General features: G+C 36.5%; 1 protein-coding gene across 9 annotated transcripts in view; it reads right to left on the bottom strand.

Moving 5' to 3' along the window:
* Positions 1–22,846, bottom strand: part of TBC1D5 (TBC1 domain family member 5) — a 316,442-nt gene that overhangs the window by 110,354 nt on the left and 183,242 nt on the right. For 8 of the 9 annotated variants that reach the window (XM_065830710.2, XM_065830709.2, XM_071804973.1 and 5 more), the window contains 4 exons: positions 16,954–17,042; positions 15,418–15,468; positions 15,260–15,329; positions 10,127–10,299 (listed from right to left, as the gene is read on the bottom strand). In XM_065830710.2, coding sequence (XP_065686782.1) covers positions 10,127–10,299; positions 15,260–15,329; positions 15,418–15,468; positions 16,954–17,042 — 383 coding nt within the window. The remainder of the gene's footprint in view (positions 1–10,126; positions 10,300–15,259; positions 15,330–15,417; positions 15,469–16,953; positions 17,043–22,846) is intronic. The other variant, XM_071804976.1, reaches the window with a different exon arrangement.

Genomic DNA, 22,846 nt, shown 5'->3' with positions numbered 1-22,846 from the left:
TTAAACAATTTTTCAATACACAGAATATCTCAAACCATTAATTCTAACATATGAATTAGCTGAGGTGAAAGATGCCATTATCGTTTTTACTGTTCAGTCTATACAAATATAAATGTGTAATCATTCACTTTTCTACATATAAAGCAGAATGGCATGTTGCAAACTTGCTGTGGGAATTATTTCTTTTCTTCTATTGCCTGATTACTCTTACGCTATTTCTCTCATAGATAAGTAAGACAATGGGGAGAATTCCTTGATTCAAGATGTCTCATATGTTTATATTTCACTATATGTGCATTATTTAAAAAAAACCCCAAACCTGATAGTGCTGATTTTGCATGCCATTCCCATGTGTACTTGTTAGGAGAAACCGAATAAACCAGGAGGCCCAAGCTCAAACTCCAGCAGAACACACAACATTTATTGATTTAAGTTGTAAAAAACTAAGGACAGTGTTTAGATGCTGTCTAGAATTTTGATTTAAGCACTGTAGTGATATTTAATAACATGCAACGTATTACACAGTTCTGCTGCTGCTACATTGCACACTTGGGTATGTGTATAGATTTATCCAAAGTATCAAAATATTTTTTACAAACTTCTCCACTTCTGTTAATAAAAACGTGGTAGCATTGTTGGTAGGAGTAACAGCAATCTGAAGCAGGGGGTGTTTCTTTATATTGTATCTTATTACATTATAATATGAACTTAAAACACAGAAAATATGAAATTTCTTTTCTCTCTCTCCTTTCTCAAGACCAAGAGCAAAATAAAACATACTGCTTGTGTGGCATTCAAAGATCACTGTATTGAACACTTTTTCAAACTTGAAAGACAAACATATATAAAGCTAATCAGAGAAAGCCTGCTAACATGGTCCTAATTTCAAATAAGGTGATAAGAAATAAAGAAGATCATTAAAAATTACAGAAGCCAGTGTAAAAGTCTATAAAAAGAGATGCTCTCTTGTGGACTTCCCATGCTGCTATTATACTGGGTGATGCCACTTTGAATCTCTGAAATTCGGGAAAAATTATTGCCCTGTTGTCAATACATTCACAACTGAATAACAAGGTCTAGGTGCATCCACTGCCTTCCTTCTTCACAAACAGTGCTACCTGAAAATTCAAGGATGTCACAGGAGCAGTTTATACCAAGCTGCAAATGGCGTGTTAAGAGTGTTTTCAGAGGAAGAAAACAGAAGAGCAGCACCCCTGGCCTTCTGCAAAAATTCAGGTGTGCCTCATTCATTGATTTCAAAACATGTATTTGAAACGAGCTCCTACTCTTGTCTGCTTTTGTTCTTTTTCACCATGCTATTCTCTTTTGCAGTGTTGTGCACAGATTTTCTCTTCTTGCCAAAATGTGTGGGGGCTTCACACTAAGTTACATAACTTAACCCTTTAGAGCCTTGTGCTATCACCTTCAGTAAGAGGGGTGATGAAATATTATTATTTTCACAGTACTATTTTGGTAAAATAATTCTATTTTTAGAAATATTTCTCAAAACCAATTTATCATTCTTTACCTAGACTAAAATACTGTGAATTCATACAATATGCAAAAGTTAGACAAAATTGTGTACCCTAATTAACAGCACTACTCTTGAGCAACCTATTCCTGTGACCTGTGTTAATGGATTTTATTTTTCAGATATGGCTGGCTTGCTTTAATATTTCATAGGATACTTTTAAAAATTCTTGCTTAAAACCACATCAGAACCAGAAAAGATACTCAAGGAATGACCTATTTGGAAGAAGATTTTTTTTTTTCTTTTTAATTGCTAAAGCTTCTACAAGTCTAGCAACATACTGGAAGCAGGTTCACAAAGTCATGGAGAACTACTATCCAGCTCACCCATTTTAAAAGTTAGGACAGTCAGTTGCAGTAGTTTCAGGGCAAGACCTTTTGCTGTTGCATGTGCTTCCAACTCAAGAACTCCCAATAGAACAGCTGTCAGAGAAGACTCAAAAGACATAATCAGAATTATATAGGTTGTCTCCTGAATTCCCCATGTTGGTGGCTTTTTTTTTCCCTCCAAACCCCTCACCTCAGTCTGTACCATTTGGTTAGACTGAAGGGGGAGAGAGCACTGTCCAGAGGGGTGGAAATGAGTCTATCCAAGAACTATGCTCATTATTCAAAGTGCAAACAAGCATTGAACTGACTTGACCGCCTGGTCAACTCTTACTTTTGTGGGGAGAAAAAGCAAGCATTCTTCCCAGTGCTGACACTGAATCGCCTTTCATTTTCCAGATTAGCTGCATTCCATTGCATAACCAGGCGCCTCTAGAGAAAACGCAGACAGAATTCCTACAGAATTACTATTTCACTAATTTCAACAATATTTTCATCAGGGATCAATTGTGGTTTCAGGATATAATTTTCTGCTAAAACTAAGGACTCAGATGAAAACAGCCCTAAAGAACTAGATGATTAATATGTTGTCCTAGGCTGAGGGAGACTCAGACTGAAGACTGTGCTATCCCTGAAGCTGATATCCCACACCCTAAAGCAGTTCATATTGTTTCTTTCTCGAACGCAATTCCCTGTCATTCTTCTCCCCATCCATGAAATCCAAACAGGTCTAGTTTATTCTGACATGAAATAACAACAAAATATTAAAAACTTTGAGTTTTTTAGTAAATATAATTCCTGTGCTTCCAGCAGGCCTACATTGTGCATTTAAGCATTACATGCTAATTTGTTTAAATATTTCAAACAAAATTCTCTTATCTGTACTACCCACTTGATTTCAGTTGTATTTTAAAATGACAGTATAATTTTTACAAGTTAGTCACTAAAATGTGTTTAGTGGTTTACTGGCTTTTCTTTTGGGTGATATTGTTTAAGTGCATCAGGATGATGCAAAACAACCAAAAGATTCTCAGGGTTTAGTAGTCTTCAGACTTTCCTTGGGTATTGGCTTTTTTCTTAAGGATTCACGACAGGATGATCTGTCCATGCTTGATGGTTACACATGGTTCTATCCGTTACTTTATTATCATCATCCCCAAAGGTATGTTTTCACAGGAAAACAAAGGGCATGCTAGTAATGTACGTCTGCATGCACATACTAAATTGATTCAGATAGACCAGGCAAGGCTAAGTACTGAGGAAGAAGCACTGGTTAACCAGAAAACTAATTATCCACAGACTTGGATTCTATGGGGAAATGCTTTGGTTGCTATCAAGTGCTTAAGTCCCAAGTGTTGTATTTTGCTTGCTAATATCATGTTAACATGTGCATGTTAGCACAGTTTCATTTTTTAGGCATATCCTGAGATACATGCTTTCTCCAACAACTGCTTAACCTACCTATTGACTTTTCTGAACTAATTTCCAACGTGAATTTTCTAGACTGAGTTCTATGTAGTTGAAAGAAACAAAATGATGCACTAAATTAAACAGTACTGGTTAACATGAACAGCTGATGTGATTTAAGTATAAAGAAAGCAATGGAGAAGTAAGTATTTGATATAAGGCACCTTAAATTCCTTACATTTTTCAGCTTTTATAGTCAATAGCTACTGGCTACAAAAGTAAAACAAACAAACAAAAAACAAAAGACAACAAACCAAACACAAACCAACCAACCAACCAAAACCTCCAAGCCAAACATAAAGCCCCCCAAAACCAACCAACCAACCCCAAAAAAACCCCCCAAAACCTCAAACCAACAGCCTTTCAAACACATGCATATGTTCCCAGTAAACTCATCATAGGTTTCAGAAGATTATTTGTTCTCTTCAAATCCACTGGCCTCTAAGCCTACTTATGTTTAATGCCACCAGATGTGGGCTTTTTTTAAGGGTATGTGACAAAAGTCAAAACGGAAGCTTTCTTGCTTATTTCTTTCCCAGATAAAGATAATTCCCTGTACTTCATATGGGAAGCACATCACCTGCATCAAGGAACAACATAATGACAAATCTGCATTCCATCCTCACAGCCATCCAGTACTACTCATTATCATCTCAGCACATAATTATGCGACAGGAGAGTAAAACTCAGATGAACGCTTTTGACACCTCAACCAATCCTTCATTCTGTTTATAGAGTGGGCTTTTACATTATGTATATGTTAAAGTCTTAAGTCTAAGATAAGACTAAAATACTATTTGTGACAGTCAGGAAAAAGGATAAAATTGGAAGTTCAGCATACTATAATTTTCAGCCTAATACACAACAAGCAGCAGCACAAAATGAAATGTACATTTTTTCAATCAATGAACCAGAAAGCTTTTTGGAGAAACTCAATAATGAGCAACAGATACCTATCATTTAAGAACACAAAAGGGTGAGTAGCCTCGCTTCAAAACAGAAGAAAAGCAGCTTCTGGAGCTAAGTAGGATTTCCTTGCTGCCTGAAAATGAGATACCTGAAGCACCCTGATGCTTCAAGAACCGTCCACATTTATTTGCACAGAGCAAATCCTTTGAGTTAGTAAACCATCACAATACAACTGGTATGTCAACAGCAGGTGAGGCAATCCTCCTCTCCATCAAAACATACTGTAGCTTTCCCAATTAGCTTCAGATGCGTTTTCTTCTGTCACCTAACTTTGAACTTACTAGTTCCTTCCCACAATACTTTTTTCACTACGCAAGACAGAACTTGCAGTAAAGTCTTGAGTTGTCTGAGTCATCCCCAAAAGCTTTATGTAAAAATCCAGTAGCCTGTTATCTCAATTTCTGGGAGCAACAGTGGATCACAACCTTTCTCAGAAAGGCCTGTTCATCTAGCATTAAATCCTTAACAAGCCCTCTACTGACAGAGAAACTAGGATTTATATTCCATTAAAATGTGCTTTATATGTAATGCTTTGTTTCAGTCAAACAGAAAATAATTACTGGAAATCAACAGCAGTATCAGCTACCAAGTTCAGGATTAGTTTGGTCCTGGACATTCAAATGAGAATTATTACTTTGTTTAGAAAGACTTCATATTTGCTTTGTCTTCGCCCTTGCTAGATTCTCCTTTACTTTACTAGCAAGACCAGATTTTGGTGGTTCTCCTACTACATCCACGATAGCTCAAAGTTGCTTTCATTTTAATTGCTGTCCAATTAATTTATGACAGTGGATTAAAAACTACAGAGGAACTGTAATTGGTTTGGACCAATTATTTCTCTCATTTTTTTTGTGAAGTGTGAGAATCCAAAATGAACCCAGGCATCCTAGATGATCTGTAAAGCTCTCCTTAGGAAAACTGATCTTTGATCTACTTTTTCTGGAGATCATGAAGATTTCTTACTCTGATGACTCGTGGGACTTTTTCTTTTTTTTTTTTTTTTTCTTTTTTCCCTGGATACAATGAATATGATTTATGTTCCTTCACTGCACAGGCAAAATCCTTTATATTCTCTCTCCAGAGACCAATGTGCTTATGGAAAAGAATACTGCCTGGTACCATAATGGCATGGGAGAGAAACTAAAACAGGTGGATGCCCCACAGCACTGCTCATAGCAAACCAGCTAAGAATAGTAATAGTGGAGCAGCACATCTGCTGTTGACTTTGCTGTCACATAACCTTTCTAACGCTAGTTTCCAAGCTACACTCATGCCTAGTTACCTTGTAACTTGGTTTCCAGCCTTCTCTTAATTTTATTTTTTCCTTTGCTTCACGAGATAGGCTTCTTCCTGAAGTATAATGGTGGTATCAGCCTAAAGGGCTGAAACCACATCTTGAGCTGCAGTAGGCAGTCTGTCTGTCTGATTGATCATCATAGAGCAGGGTGGCAGCGGGAGGCAAAGTCATCGGCACTGAATGTTCTAAGAAGGCCCTTTTTTGTACCAAGATTAAGCTGTCATGAAATATTTACGCTCACTTCTGCATGCACTTTGTTGTCTGTTGGGTATGTGCTTAAGAGGAGTTTGCTTAACCAATGTAATACCGCCATCACTGTTAAGATGCAGAAGCTAGTGAGTTTATGCCAACAGTTCATATTTGTTCTTAAATAAAGCTTTTTACACTTATGCCTTGTCATTACCTTTGTATGCAGTGTTTATATACAACCGTATCATATATATTTACATGATCTGGCTGTACTTATTGCATGCAGTTCTATAAGAATTTCATTTGATCCAAGATAATTCACTTTGAAATCCCCACTAAACAACATAAAGTAGAAATAATAATCATATTATGTGGGACTTTTCAAACTGATTCATCTTTCCAATGAGATGTAAAGAAGTCCTCTACTAAAAATTACTAGAAATGGAAGAAAATGTCTTAAAATACAGTTATATAAAGACTTTCCTCAAACTTTGTCCCTTCTCAAGCTGAGAGCACAACCTGCTTAATTTGCCACTGCAAACACTTGGCCACCGCAGAAACTGCAGAGTGGTTTTGCAATAATTATTTTGTACTTTAACATGAATTAGATGTAAGGGTCAAAGAAATTAACACTAGAATACCATTTAACCTAGGACATTAATCATTGTTAACTCATCTAATTTTACAATTAAACTGCATATTCAATCTGTCAGCCCTTCAGAGTATCCAATCCTTTTGTTCAATCTGAGTATTTTTTTGTTTTTATTTAGAGAAAAGTTTATTATCAGGAAGCATGTCACTGAACTGTTGATGTAATCAATTGCAATTTATTTGCAAACCGTTCTTGTGCTTTACTTTACAAACTACAAAATTAGACATGATTAGGCAACTATTATAGTTTGGTTAGACCATACACAATTTCCAGCGCTACCAAGAATGTGAAAAAATGTTATTCTGCAAAACATGATTTTAGGGTCTAAAACCACGCTAGAGACGTGGCAAATAAAGACGACCGAAGAATGATAAGGCACAAAGCCTTATTGCTGGTTCCATTTTGGGTGACATTGATAGCAGCTGAATAATTGTCACAGGGACACGCAGCAGCTGACCGCAAGTCAATTAATGAGCCGTCTCACAAAATTTCCAGCTACAGGAATTCCAGTGCTAAGGTTGCTACTGTATATGACACCAACTTGAATGATCAGAGAACAGAAGTGTGGCATGGCCAGCACCCTAGTATATGTACACCTATATATATATACATCCATATGTATATACACACACCTACATATACACCTTACTATAACTAACAGGGTTCTCTTTTTGATCAGCAATGAAATGAGACAGTCATGTAATGCGAAGTCTGTTCACTGATGCACTCCAGAAGATAAAGATATCCACTCACTTGAGCTAAAACTTCACAAAATGTAAACTACCCAGAGAAAAAGATTCCTTGTGAACTTGTAGCACCTTCAGTGTGCAGCCTGGCGGACCAGGCTAATGACACCACGATTTGCAGAAGACTAACCAATGAAGAAAAGATATATATATAGATATATATGATATACACTATAATGAGTACACTTTTCCACAAAGCCAGTATACAACCTTTGCACCACTGGACAGTAACCAAAATTTTTAAAGAGTCGTATCACACGTACTGAAATGCCTGTTAAAGTTGGTCTTGTAAGCAGGTAAGCATAATTTCAAGAAGTGTGTAACCACCTGTTATTTTAAAGGACAGTTTCTGAACATGCAATTGCACAACAGACCAGGGTACCTGCCCTTCCAGCAGAACAAGTCTCCCTAATGTTTGAAAAATAAAAGGACTATTTGTAAACATCAAGGGTTGAAATCAACTGTATGAAAATACAATAATTTTTTCTACCTTCCCCCAGAAGTTTATAGAAGGACGCAAAGTATAAAATACTGTATTTTTATATAAATTAACTGTATAACTCACTCAGGCTACAGAAGACTGCCACTAAATACCAGTCTTTCATGTTGACACTTTTCACCCGGAATGCCATAATATGTTTTGAGGAAAGTTTCCAGTCTTCCTTCTAGCATTTGTATGCTTTTTGAGCGATAATACAACAATTTATATGTTCTTTAACTGATGGCTGTCAGGTAAGTATCTATTGTTGGCAAATCCAACAAACTTCAGCAAAACAATAAACTTCAGCAAAAAGCTCACATGAATTCTGCACTTGGGTTAGGTTTAGCAATTATTAATAACCTATTACATTAAAGAAATGCTGTTTCTAGATCAAGAAATGCTAAATACAGGAAAAGATCCAGCATCTGAGACTGTCAGCTGGCTTGCTACTGGAAATTACTATTCTGAAAAGCTCAGACATCATTAAAGGTGAGAATAATACAACACAGTCATGTTCCTTTCCCTTTCTTTTTCTCCTGTGCTCTATATTAAATCAGAAATCAGAGAAGGATATGACCTCACAGGCAACCTACTTTCCTCTTCTGCCAGTGCAGAGTCATTTTCTAAGATACTACCCATTTCTGAGAGCTTTTCAAAGCCTGTCTTTAAAATATGCTGATGGTTTTTCCTTTGTTAATTTTGATATATTATTTTACAGTCTAACAGCTCCCTCTTAGTAAGGCTTTCCTGATAGTCAGCCTGAAGCTCTCTCTCATAATTCATTCCCTTAACTGTAAATTTCTTTATTCAGATTCAGTTCTATTTATGCCACACCAGACTGCACTGTTCTTCTGTATAATGTTATAGTTTGAGCTAAAGTCTGGTTTTTTTCTTTCAATTATTTCTCTTACTGAGAGGCAAAATCTTACACTGAAGTGAATACTTACAGTACAAATTATTTTTGGCCCAAAATATCTGTCTGCAAATTTCTCAGGTTTATCTTATTTTATTTTCTGTGTGTTTTCATAAGACTTCATAAAAAAGAAATACTGTCTTTTTGTTTTCCTTGAAATTTATACTGCCTACTTATTCATTACCACCCCTGAAGTTTATTAGGGATGCTTACTTTCTCTTTCAGACTAGTGACGATATCAAGAAAATACACAACTCTACACTATGCAAAAAAATACTGTAATAGGACAATGTGTCCTCTTCATACCTTTAATACCTTGAGTTTACGTGGTTTATTCTCCCTCTCCCTGTAACCCATTGCTATCAAAACTATGTAAATAAGTTCTGTAGAATTACATTTATCTTCCAAATACATGTTATTTGTAAGTCTGGGACTACTACTTAGTTTTAGTTTAACTCTTCTCTATGTCACAGCATTTTTCCATTTTACTATAACATCAAATTAGACTTTAATGTTAAGTATTGCAGTTATGGCCTGACATTTACCTAGTCACCTTTTCCCTCCCTTTTTACATTTTCTATTGAGTTGTTACATGTAACTCACAATTACATTTGGAAACTCACACCTAGAAATTAAACCTTTTTTTAATTATTTAAGGCAAAGCTTAATTTTATATCATTGTAAAAAAATGAAAAATAGAACAAATTAAAGTGTAATTTTTCTGTCACTGCAACTGTACATATGGTTCACCATCTCTTTAAGGAATTATCAAAATGAGCCAACTGTCTGGAATTCCAGGTGATGAAGGCAAAATTCTTTCTCAAAACCACAGTTAACTCATGGTTCATCCAAGTTCCATGCTCTGTGTTGACTTAGATTGACTATCGGAGCCAAACTGGTTTGGATGCAATGCTGTGCAAACACATGGACAAGGCCACATCCAAAGTCTTACCTGGTCCAAGAAGCACCCCCTGGAACAGGACACATGATACAAAACCAGCTGAACGATCTGAGCCAGTTCAATGAAAAAAGACTACCTGGGCTGACCCATCATACAGATACTTTATTATCTCCATGCCTTAGCTTTTAACACGCCCCACCACATCTGTACTACCAGTATCCAAAATCACATTATTACAATAGGGAAAACTTCACTCATACTGAATTGGTGATAGAACTAAGTAAATAAACCATTCAACACTAATGATTTCCTCTCTGCCCTCTTCATTGTGTCCTATTATCCCATTTCTTCTTATAGCAAAAGCACAGGTAGAACATGTATTTGACTCAGAACGTACTTCTTCACTGCACTGGCAGTCTTCATCAAGTTCTCTAATGTTGCTGAACAGACTTTATCTCTACTGGGAAAGCCCCTGTCACAAATACAACTGTGTGGTGTCATTTACTGTAATGCTGCCAATCTATTAACACCTAATAAATAACAACTACTTCTTTTTATCATGTTTCCACTAATCCTAAATTTAAGGAAAAAAAAATGTCATAATGCAATGAAATAAAACAAGAAGGAATTAAATAATGCTTTGCAAAAACTTACATTCCATAAATCTGTGGAGCAATTTCCAGTCGGTTCAGATGCATGTACAGCTCAATATCATGTTTCTTCAGCAGATGATCCTGAATTTGGTTTACCTTTGCTACAATAGCAATAGATGGGCCCAAGTCCTGTGGCCTTGCAAATGGCATAGGTGTAATCATCACATCTTTCTCCTGCAGACACAGAAAACACAAGATAAAAAGAACATCCCATGAAGCCTTATTGTCTAAAGGGACTGCCTACAAAGAGATTTGTTTTGTTGTAATCATTGGCTTCCCAGTAAACGAATTAATAACCCATTTCTTTTCCAGCAAAAGAGGAATCTCAAGTGTCCACTTCTGTGGAAGGTATTGTGAGGTTTCTCTTCCTGGGGATTCCAAGGTTGACACTCTCATTCTTCCTGTCAATTTTTATGTGTGTGCTTTACTTTTCATGCTCTGATGAAATGTTGACAGCTTTATTTCAACTTTAGTATCAGCAGTCTGAGTCAGTCCAGAGCAAAGCAGACTAATGGTTACTTAGTAGAGAATATATGCCCTCAGAGGATAATAGATTGCATACCAAATTGAAAGTAACTTGTTTTTTGAACAAGCCTTTCTAAACAGGCTTCTCTTGCTCAGAAAAATCTGGTGACTGTACTTCAAAATCCATGCAACTTTAATAAAGCATCAGAAAACCTTTAAAACAAAAAAGAAATAGAACAGAGAGATGAACCTGATGACTAGGTTGGACCTAAAGGTTTTGCAAACCATGTAATGATCTAGAACATGACACACAGCAAGTGAAAACAGACAAAGGAAACTACTGGAGCATTAGCATCCTTGAACCTGATATTGCTTTAAACATGTTATTCTTGCAAAAGAGTGAAGTATTATTGAAAAAAAAGAGAGAATGATAGCAAGAAATGCACCAAGTAATGAACTCAACTGAAGAGGAATCATGTAAGAAGGAGGATGAGAAATAAAAAAAGAACAAGTCAAACCTATGAAGGGAAAACTTAGGAAAAGGGAAATGGAGCTGTCAGGAACAATATTAAAGTTATAAAAGAAGGAAAACTGAACAGTAAGAAGAGAAGGTTTCAAAATAACTTTGTTGCAATATGTCATCATGGCTCTCTGACCTGAAAGCTCCACTTTAAACAATAGTTATTGTTTTTCTATCCTTTGCTCAGTATATTGACAGAGAAGCATTAACAAGGTCAAAGTGTTAATACTTTCAGAAGACTTCATTACAGCTTAAACTGTCAAAATTCACTTGGTTCAATACAGTGAAAAACACATTATTTTTAACATTCAATAACAATGAAAGGGTCTTTTTTTTGTTGGATAGACTATCCTGAAGGTTGTTTCCTATGGTTATAGTCCCTCTTCAACCCCATTCTTTCTGTATCAGCATTTTAGGAGGAAGGCAGAGAAGTACCCACACTTCACAATCATTTACAACATGGTTTAACATTCAAGTGGGCAGTGAATATTTAATAATTTCTACCAAAAAGCCTATTTTTCATGCTGATCGCCTTTGCTTGAAATATTTTTTCTTAATTATTCCATTTCTGCTTTGCAGAAAATATTGTATGGTGCTGAACAGCGATTTAAAGTCAAATGTTTCTGTTTAAAGATCTGATTAATTGTAAATTGTATCTTAAAATCTGCTTAATTGTTGCTTTGCTACAGCAACTGCAGCAAAGGGACTGATCTGTCTATTACAGGGTGGTGTTTTGCCATGCTGTTGTGGTACCAAGACATATTCATTTAACATGCCCTAGCAAATCACTTGACAAAAGCTCCCTCAGACTGTCAAATTAAGCTCACTAAAATGGCATCCTTTCATTCAAAATCTTTTCTGTTCTCCCAATCAGAAATGTAAAATAAAACATCTAGCATCTTAGGGACTAATAGGAAATATTGCTACTTACTTAAATACTGAAACTCTTCATAGTTGCAGGTATGTTGGGAAAGGATATTATATTTCTCCTACCTCCTTTTGCAACTATTCTGTTAACTTCTTTATTAGCCATTTGGGCAGCCTTCTTCTTACCTTGATTTTTGTTTCTCCATTGTATGGCTATTTCTTATTGTTGTTTCAGACCTATTTCATTATTATGTTAGTAACATGCTAGGATGCAAAATACTGAAAAAGGGTATCCACTAATCTCCTTCCAATCTATACAGAAAAGCATATTGCCTTAATGTTAAATGCCAGCCTGTAGTAATTTTTTGCATAAACTTATTAATTTATCTTTGAAACTAATCATAAAAGTCTGTAACTGCATGTATTCATAGACTATGCATGTTCCATCAGTTGGCACACATCGGAGGTACAGACTTTATTCTGGTTTATCCAAGTCGAGTTTAACTTCGGCTTGATACCACTGCAATCACTCTGATGACTCAAAAGATCTGTATTTTTAAGCTTTTCTTCATTATAAGCATACATTCTCATAAGGAAATCTCAATATTAGAATCTTTCTACGTAGTCAAACTTGTAATATGAGAAGACTAGCTAGTTACCCAGAGTTATCTTTACATAATTAGTCATCTGTGGGCTTAAAGCCATCTTTACAGGTTCGAAGACAGACCCTTAAACACCGGCTCAAGTGTCAAAAGATTCTGAATATCAAAACCAATGCAAGCTTCCTTTTACGGAGCAGTGCCAAAACTGGAGTTATTTGTCACTTGCAGCATTTGTACACCTTGGCATAACGCAGCACTGACACATTGCTGACTGTCAGATTGACTGACTATCAACATGGCCAAGTGCATCAAGTAATACATGCTGGCTTACCATTTTTAAAAGCATAAGATAAGTAAATGGTATCCATCAAAATACAGTTCATCGGCATCTCAGAAATCAACCCTATTAACAGAAATCTTCAAAGCATGACAGAATCTGTGGGGACAGCAGTTGCAATCAATAATCAGTGCCTTGACTGTCCATGCCTCCTGGTTTGGTGCACTCCACCAAGAAGCCCCGTGGATGACTACAGTGCACATGATAGGCCTGTTGTCTCCTGTCACACAATTTGGTTGAGAAAATGACACCACATTTAGTCTGTTGAAATTGCTCCAAAAAAAATCACATCAGCTAGGGTGAAAGAAACAGCCTGAACAGAAAGATGCTCAAATCGACTAATACAACCAAACCGCAAAAATGCTTAATTAGAAATTACAAATTACTCACAATGCCTGTGCCTAAAGCACAGAAGCCAAGTGGACAACATGACACTGTGTCCCTGCCCATATTCACTATATATTAAGTTGCCACGTGAGACAAAACACTCACTTCCTTTTTGTGGGCTTCTGTTAATAAGTCATTTGAGTGTACGGCTTTAGTCATGTACTGCTAACATGAAATATAAATGATGAGTCCCAAAAGGATGCTGTTCACAACAAAAAGACAAAAAAGAGGGGCAGGTCAGAGATGTGCTATTCTGTTTACAGGAGAGCATTAGGTTCACCTCTAAGAACAGTTTAAATATGGATACCAGTGAAACGCAGTTGAAAAATCCAGTTCAAGTATTATGAACCAAATCCTGGCACAAAACTTTACCTACCACAACACGAACTGGAACGGCTGGCAGTCGATACTAATACAATTTATACATTCATGCATTTAGGAAACAAATGCTACAGCAGTAAAGAGAGGCTAGGACATAGTGCAAGTATAAACCGTGGACAGATTTCTCTCATTAACCACTAGGGAATGGAGTAGCTGGAGAAACTCCTCTAATGGCAATTGGGAGTAATGGAACCAACTGTTAGAGGCTATAAAACGTAACATGTCTCTCAGAGCACAAACTTTCATTGCTGCCTTTGTGAAGATTCAGACTTTATTATGTAGCCAACCCTCAAAGTCATGATCGTAAAAGGCATACGTACAAGAAAGGATTATTAAAGATTATACATGTTTGCAAAGAACAAGAACAAACAACTAGATATTAATCCATGCGCTTTGCATTGTTAATTTTTTATGCCATGAAAGGACTGGAAAGGGCAATGTAAACTTTCACCTTCTACCCAAGAACTGTAAAACTGTAAGCAGACCTAGTTATTTCCCAGAATAAAATTCAGCCTCAGACTTTACCACCTTCGTCACAGAAATTGGAACAAATACATTTGGATACAATGAATTCTTAAAAGCCACGGGCAGAGAAACATGTCTCACAGTTTTGTTGTTGGAATAAAAGTGACTGTGTAATAAGTTCATAAAATTTGTATCTCATATGCTTTATCCTTAGTTATTGAGAATTATGTAAAAATCCAATTCCAAACAGTAATTTACAACAGTAGATATCTTAGGTCAAGATATGGATGCTTCATGTCTAATAAAATACAGGTACAGATACCTTTAAACATTTGAAGAGAAGCTTTTATGTGAGTCTTGGACTAATATTTTGTTAAGTCTAGATTCCCGATGGTCTATGTGAAAAATGCTGAAGTGAATCAAGCTGGAACTAAGTTTGGAGGACAACTCAGGATATGATACACCGAAAATCTCGGCAATGCCTGTAATACAACTATGTTTTGCTAGAGCCTTCTACATACAGTCCATCACACAAATAATTTTTCAGAATTAAAAAAGAGCTACATAAACAGAGAAAGAGACAGCAAAAAAGTATTCAAAGGAAATCTTGAGCAATTGCCTGAGGCAAAATGGACAGAGGGAACTATCCTTCATGCCATGCATGACAAATGCCCACAGGCAAGGCCTAGATGGTCCCTAGATGGTCCCTGCAAAGAATCAACGTGCTAAATACAGTGATATCTGTATAGCTACACAGGAGATCTGAGGAGGCACGGACAGTCCCCCTGTTTGAATACCTGAGGTTAAGAAGATAAAAAAGGAAGGAAATTTAATGATGAAATCAGAGAAAGACACATCCTGACCTGTGATGGACAGACAATCTATGACCAAAGTTTTGCTTTCACAGCAAATTGTTTATATTGTAAACAGTTTAAAACAATGTAAGTCGCAATACGTTAAACACTGCTTGTATGCATTTATTTACCATGACATTTACACAGGTTTTGGGCACACAGATGTGCCTATGACTGACCTTTTGAATGCTACACAAGAACATCACTCATACATAGGAGAATTTGTGTTTGCACAACACTTTAGAGCAATATTTACCTTCTGACTGTCATGTTCAAAAGTTGAAAACCAATGTTCTGCAGTTTTCATAAGACGTGTGAACATTGCACTGAAGGGGAAAAACCCAGAAACTTGGTGTTAAATAATGTATTACAAATAAAAGCAAATTAAATGTAAAGGAAGTTGTTAAAACTTACTAGGCATCATGTTCCAGATATTCAGGATTCAAAAGAACTTTCATTTCCTCGCTGAAAAAGGCAACAGTGAACAATCCAAATGTGAATGCTTATTCTTGGTCAGTGTTCTGCATGTACTATTATGTATTTATAAGCCAACTTTCATATAAAGTGCAAATGAGAAAACTAGCCTTTTTAATTAAAAAGAGCAACTCCATTGAACAAATGAAGTCTTTCCTTTTTATAAAGATCAAAACCAAATTAGCTGCCTTGTCTGCACTACAATGAAGTAACCATCTAATTATTCCAAATAACAAATTACTGAATGTCACAATGTATTATTTGAATATGCTTGATCTAGAATAATTGATTGCTGCACAATCTATCACTGTTTGTCCCAAACAAAAAAAAAAAATGGTTACTGGTCAAATATGCAGTATCAAAACATTAATTTATTTTGTCTTAATAGTCTGTATTTTTATTGTACTTTAACAGCAATTAATCAGTGACAGCACCTCTTTTCCATCTACTTTGCTGCTTAGCTCTACTTTTTCAGCGGGGATGGAACAGAATGCTGTGCATAACACATGGTTATTTTAAGTTACTTAGCACTGAAGAGCGTCTTCTAGGTAATTTCAGGATATCTAAGGACTGACATTGAATAAAAACACACACTTGTAAATCATCTCCATCCTTATGCTTAACTGCCTTTGGACAATCAACACTGAGGAGTGCTAACAGAGGTTATATTATAGAGTACATATAATGAAATTGTCTTATTCACTGCTGGACTCTAAAAGAGAGTGTTAAAAGACAAATCAAATGACCTAAATATTGTAAGTTATACAAGAAGGCAACTATTTCATTTCCTCCCTCCCCCCAAAAAACAGCTTTACATATAGGGTGAGAAAAAAAGCATCTGAATTTGGTTGACAGACAGTCATGTGGGATGTAATATTTTATGTGACTACATGCACACACACAGACAGTGTGAGTGAAATGGAGAATCAATAGCTAAACCTAATATTACTACCAAGTCAAAAGATAGTCAGATATTGCAGCCGCAACATTGCAGGTCATGAAAGAAACACCAATCACAACAATGTCTGCACTGATTGTTTTCTCTCTTTTAAGATATGAGGAAAGAGAGTTGGTAACGTGTCTGTTCAATGACTGTAATTCTCTAATCTGTCTCCTCTCTGCAATGACAAAACCTAAACCATTTCTGGCAACAAGAATGAGGTGCAAGAGTAGGTAACGTAAAGCTTTTTGATTAAGGTTTTCCTTTGGGTTTATTGTCTTGCCTTTTTTCACCAGCTAATACCTGTAAAGTGGCCAATGTCTGCACTTTTAATCCCCTTTCAGAAGCTGTGGTAGGGAAGATGAAATAAGGACATTCCCATAACAACATAAGGACACAACCATTTCTGGTATCAATTTAACAATTATAAACAAAGAATTAAGTAATGGTCATTTATAAGTTCTAGCCTAGCCAACTTCATTAATTTTTTTTTAAGATGGTTTTTTAATAGTATACCAATAAAACACAATGCTTGCCTTGGTTGTGCAGCTTCACTGGCATGTGAAAAAGCCTGGTGGTCACAATGCAGGATAAAGACAATGGGAGCTAAAAGTTCATGCATACCCTAAACATAAAAGAAGCAAAAGCAGAGTAAGATTTTTCCAGTCATACAATAGTTCATAATACATAGCAACAGGCAGCCAGCAATAATAGGTGTAGACTAAATAAAAGCAGGAACATTTATATTCTTAACAGAACAGTTTCATAATCAATGGCTTTTATGTGAAATTCTGATTAAATCCAAATGTTTGTTCTTCTATAACATACAGAAACAAGTTATTCTTCCTTTTTCTAACACAACAGACAACGAATTGGCAATGGTAGTCAACCCTGCACCTGGCAGTTTACTCCAAGATCTGTGTTCATAAATATGAATTTTATTTATGATAATTACAATCATGATCCACGGTACAAAGATCTGCAATAGGGACAAATTACAAAAATTTACAATTATTTTTTATTTGATAATGTTCCAAAACCAGCATAGCAGTAGCCTTTAGAGGAGACAAGGGCAGCTATTTGAGAAACAAGAAAATGAAACTTATGTTCCTATAGACAAAATAAATAGGTTTTTTTTTGGTCTTCCTTTTTTTTTTTTTTTTCTAAAGCCATTATGTCAATATTCAAAATAAAGTCATTATAACACAATGCATAGGAGACCTGGTACTGTTCCATTACAAACTACTATATTAAGATAAAGAAAAATAGAGAAACACGCAGGATGGGAAGAGAAAAAAATTGGTGGACAGTTGAGGACTTAGGCCAGCATTAGCAGCAGGGCTGGGCCACCGAGGCCAGCCATTGATGCTTGTAGCCAGAGCTCACCAGCAACAGAACAGGAGTCTTGATTTGCCTTGATTCACCTGGGGCTTGTCAATTTGTTATCAGAAGCAACCGCTTGAGGAAAACAGCAATCCTGTTGGCAAGTGGCAAGGCACTGCCAGGTAAAACTACAGCATGCAGAACGGAAATTCATCTTCAGCAGATGTTCAGCCCTTTCCCTCAGAATAGATCAGGGAAAAGGAGGATTTGGGGTATCATAACTGGGGAATTTGATTATGCGAGGGGAAATTGGGCTCCCAGTGGTGGACTAAGATGGCAAATAGGAACTACGCAAACTACAGGCTGGGGCGGGGGTCAGCCATGAAAAAGTGAGCCCTTCAGTGATGGAAGGGATGCGAGATGAAGGCTTGAGACCTGTCTGGCTGCTGCTGGATACAGGGATCACTTCAAGGGAATGGAATTCCTGATCTCAGCCCCAAACCCCCAACTACACCTGGGACTTGGTGCCAGGTGCCCAGGCTACCTGGGTGGGTCTTGCTCCAGGTGGAGTCCTTGGCCTGGCTGTGGGATGAAGGGTGGGCTGCCAGCAGTGCTCCAGTTCAACAGTGCGACTGCTGCCCCAAGTTGAGGCTCAGTCCCAGCCCCAGGTGCATGCTCTGGGCAGGCGGGGGTGCCAGGAAGACCATCTTGTCTATCCGCTGGCAGAAGGAGCACTGGGGCTGGCCCATCAAGCTCACAGGCAGCCAAGGCAGCTGGCAGGAGTCAGATGATGGGTCCTCAGACAGGAGCTTTTTTACTCTTGTGCTTGCATTTTCAAGCTAGGAAGCCTGTCCACTTGCTTTTCCAGCCCTTTCAGTGATGGACAGACATGAGCAATGACAGTCACACACTTGTGCAGCTACCCTGCTGCTTTGCTGGCACATCACTTGATATTACATGTAGCATTTGAGAAGTATTCAATACCAGGGAGTTAGCTTATCAGCTTCATACGTATCAAACACATCCACTAACTACTACAACCTTTAATTTTTGTTGGAAATAATGGGGATTTTCCTTAAGTGGTCCAAACGGAGCAGAGAGGTAGATGTGGAAGCCCCCTCAAGATCATTATCTGTTTTGAGTATGCTCGGAGGCATGATAGTGAATTTTATCTGTTCGTTAGAGGAAATTCCAATACCTGGCAGTATTGGAGATAAAAAAAAAAGGATATTTAGAAATTTCTCTGTGTGCTATCAATTGAAATTTAATTTTATTTCTTCAGGACTGAGATGACTGTTATAGCCTCAACTGTAGGGATACAGAAGCAGCAGCCAGTTGACTGGGCAGATCTAAAGGCAGCAAAACTACTGAAGACTGGAATTTTTCTTTCTGTTCCTATTTCTGAACCCTTAGGGACTAGATGGAGGCTAAATATAAACTCGGTTAGGAAAAAAAATTAAATCAAATGTAGCCCCTTGATTTCAGGAGCTGATGTAAAATTCCCAACCACAATATGGGCTAGATTACAAATTGACAGCTTTAGCTTTCTAACAGTCTTATGGTCATACCAAGAGACAAAATAATAGGAGAAATAGGGAGATTAGGTCCAGGATTTGACAATGTGTGTAAGTGGCGAAAATATTTAAATAAACTGTAGATAACCTAGACTGTACTTTTCATACATACAGCCCTCAGTTAATTAACAGCTCCATGTCTAATCTTTTATTCGCCCTGATAGACTAACATGAAATAAGAGAAATGGAAATGCCAAAAACTTGACTATCTAATAAAACTACCACCTAAGCTGTAAACATATAAGCTGAAGAAAAAGAAAGAGGACATAAAATAAGAATTAGTTATAGAAGATAAAAGCACATCATGCATTCTTCCAACATAATAATATATCAAATTTATAATAAAGTAGAATCATAATGTGGCTGCCCACATACAACAAAAACAAAGCAAACGGATGATGGAATATCAGGATTTCAAAAAGATATCTCTGATCTTTCAGTTACAAGAGTACTTCAAATGTTTAGAGATTTTTAGCTTGCAAGAAAAGCCACCAGTGTAATATGCATACACATATTTTTTCAATGCTGCAGTTTACTAAAAACTCTTCAGTTTTAATAAATAAGTTGACAGAGCTCAGATAATTTTATGACAGTTCTCAGCTACAACAAAATATTGATTTCATAACACAGTCTATGGTTTAGATAGGAAACCAGAAATATAGCATTTCTACAATGAAAAGTGAATCAATGCATTTCAAAATTATATCGTCTTCTCTAAGGCCAATCAAATCTTGAGCGAACAATAGTTACCCTAGTGATTTAGTTTAATTGTCACGATTTCTTTTCAGTGTAACTAGGGCCAGAATTTTGGCACAACTCTTACAGATAATGCTAAGAGTAATTTTTACATATTCTTAAGTACAATATACTATTCTCTTTAGATTTTATATTTACAGCTGCTATTTAAAAATTCAACGATCCCAGTGAGGATTCTGTCTTTAAAATCTGTAATACAGCTTCACAAGATTCTATTCCATTTGACTGGGGACAGAAGTATATTTTTCTTTATCACATAAAATGTTACTTCACGCTGGTCAAAAACCCACAAACCTAACTACAAAGACAACTTTCATGCATATATGCATATTAAACAAACATTATTGATTGCTTCTTGTAAGACTATATGCTGATGCTATGTAATAGCTTCAAAAAAATGTTGCAAACTTCAGACACACTTGATTTACATTTCTAAGGATGCAAATTGTCAAGGAACTAGAACTTTTTCCAAATATTTTGAAAGAGAAACATTGGGTCCTGTACAGATGTTGACAGACAGAAGTATAAGTTTTCATTTATTGGCCAAGTGTTATAATTGTTATAGCAAAGGTAGCTGTTGTATGTGGTCATCGAAATGAAATGGAGGAATTCTCACAGAGAACAACAGGACCAGTCCCATGATGGATATTGAATAGAAAGACAAACATGTTAATTTGGCCTTTGTATTCAGGTCACTGCAGAGAGCAGCTTGGAGGTAACGGTAACCTTCATTATTTTCAAGAAAATATGCTCAGCTTTGATGTAGTGGAAATTATTATGGGAAGGGGGACTTGAGTCAATGGTAAAAACAGAACCAATAAAAATAGTAGGACAAGAAGACCGACTGCAACATAGGTATTTGCTAAAAGAGGGAAAAAGCCATATCCTGTCACCAGCACAAACTCTGCTTCCTATTTGCTAATTCAGAGAAGGGTACTGATAGACATGAAAGAAACATTATCTAAAAAGAGAGGGACATGGAGACAAAAAAACCAGGATTGTTACTAATAAGCTAACAGAAACCCTAATTTAAAACGAAGAAGCAAATAAAACAATCAAAAAAACCCCAAAACTCAAACAAAACCGCCATTTGAAAATGAAGTAAGAAAAAATAAAAGTTCCTAATAAAGGCGACACATGTTCACAAAAAGAGAGGAAACCCACAATATCTTGCTGTTTTCTGGAGTTGACATAGCATCTCCAGACTTGGGTGATACACTGAACACACTTTGGAGAAGTTAAACCAACAGGTTTTCTTTTTCAATATCCATTTTAAAAAAAATTTCTGCTCTTCATCTGTCCGTTTAGTCCTGTGGCAACCCCATCTTTAAATTACTGCACCACTGATGCAACACCAGTTGAAAACAGAGGTAGAGAAGTTTTCTTTGTCAACAGCCTGTAGGCTCACAAAATTGAACCTGTTCTTTTATCTGCCTATGTTCATTTAGCCCACCAAGCAGTCTTTATTAAAGCTGAGGCATCAGGCAGTCAAAGTTCATTAATACCATTTATATAATCTCTGCAGTTTCAATTAACTCAGCAAGACATTCTACTACATGATAACAGTCTCATTAATTCAATAAAATCCCATAACTATTAACAATATGGTCTATGTTAAACGGGGTGTCACCTAGTAGAAAATAATAGCTTTAACAGCTTGTGATGAAACTCAGGGCTTTTTTTTTTTAAATTTGATCTGGCTGAATATTCCATCCTTATGTAGAAAGGTATTATTTCTTGGTAAGGAATCAAGAGGATTTTAAATACAAGCAGAGGGTAATTAAGTCCTTTTAAGTCATATCAAAGAATAAAATAATGCTTCTTGTTCAGTAAATGATAGACTAAATTAGCTGGAATGTGTTCTTCCATTTTCCCATCATCAGTACTCTGGCCTATATTCAGTAGAAAGGGGAGGGTGAATACTGCTGAAGTGTTTTCTTTAGAAGTGCCCTTCAAAATACGACTCACAAATCTCATTTTTTCTTTTTAACATGCAAGACTATTCCTTGCTCACAGTTTGTCAAACATGAGAACTAACCAGCTGATGGAGATTTGGTATCTTTGATAACTATATATTTGATTTTTGGTATAATCTGTAAGACAGTTCTTCAGAAGTAACTATTCCTTCAACTCACATGTGTTGGTCTTTTCATGAAACACCACTAATTTCCTGGCTTAAGGATATGGTCGTCACAGACCACACTTGAAAGCAAGCAGCATCTTTAAAAAAATTTCATATTTACTGAATCTCTGTGTTTTTTTAATGATTTTTTTTTGCCCATGTGAAGTTTGCTGCTCTACAATTTATCCCTTGTCCATGCACACAGTGTGCCTTAGTCTGTCAGTCCCTACTCAACCTATAGTTAATAGCCTGGAGAAACAATATATACAATATTGTATAGACAAGTATGTCGATAACCCCATGTGTCAGTCTTGCTACATTAATTTAGTGTCTAGCTTATACCCACTTCAAAACCTTCAGAACCAATGTTAGACTAATTTAGTCTGCATCCCATATGAATGCATAGTTAGTGCAGCTTTAAGGCTTTCTTACCATTCTGTCAAAAATGGTTTGAGCAGGTAACACCGTAAAAGTGGCATTTGTAGCACACTTATCCTTCAGTTAAGAGGCATTTGTCAGCTGCATTGTATCTGGATGCTGCAGGGTTAGATAAAGGATCTATTTGCTAATGTACTGCATGGCTTTTGCAATTTGAAGAAGAACTAAAGATATTACTTAAGACTTAAAATAGTAACTTTGCCTAAATTTCAGAAG

The sequence above is a fragment of the Patagioenas fasciata genome, chromosome 2 (genome assembly GCF_037038585.1).
Source record: "Patagioenas fasciata isolate bPatFas1 chromosome 2, bPatFas1.hap1, whole genome shotgun sequence".
Taxonomy (NCBI): Eukaryota; Metazoa; Chordata; class Aves; order Columbiformes; family Columbidae; genus Patagioenas; species Patagioenas fasciata.
Note: the sequence above shows the minus strand (reverse complement) of the source record. Positions and strands in the feature narration are given on the sequence as shown.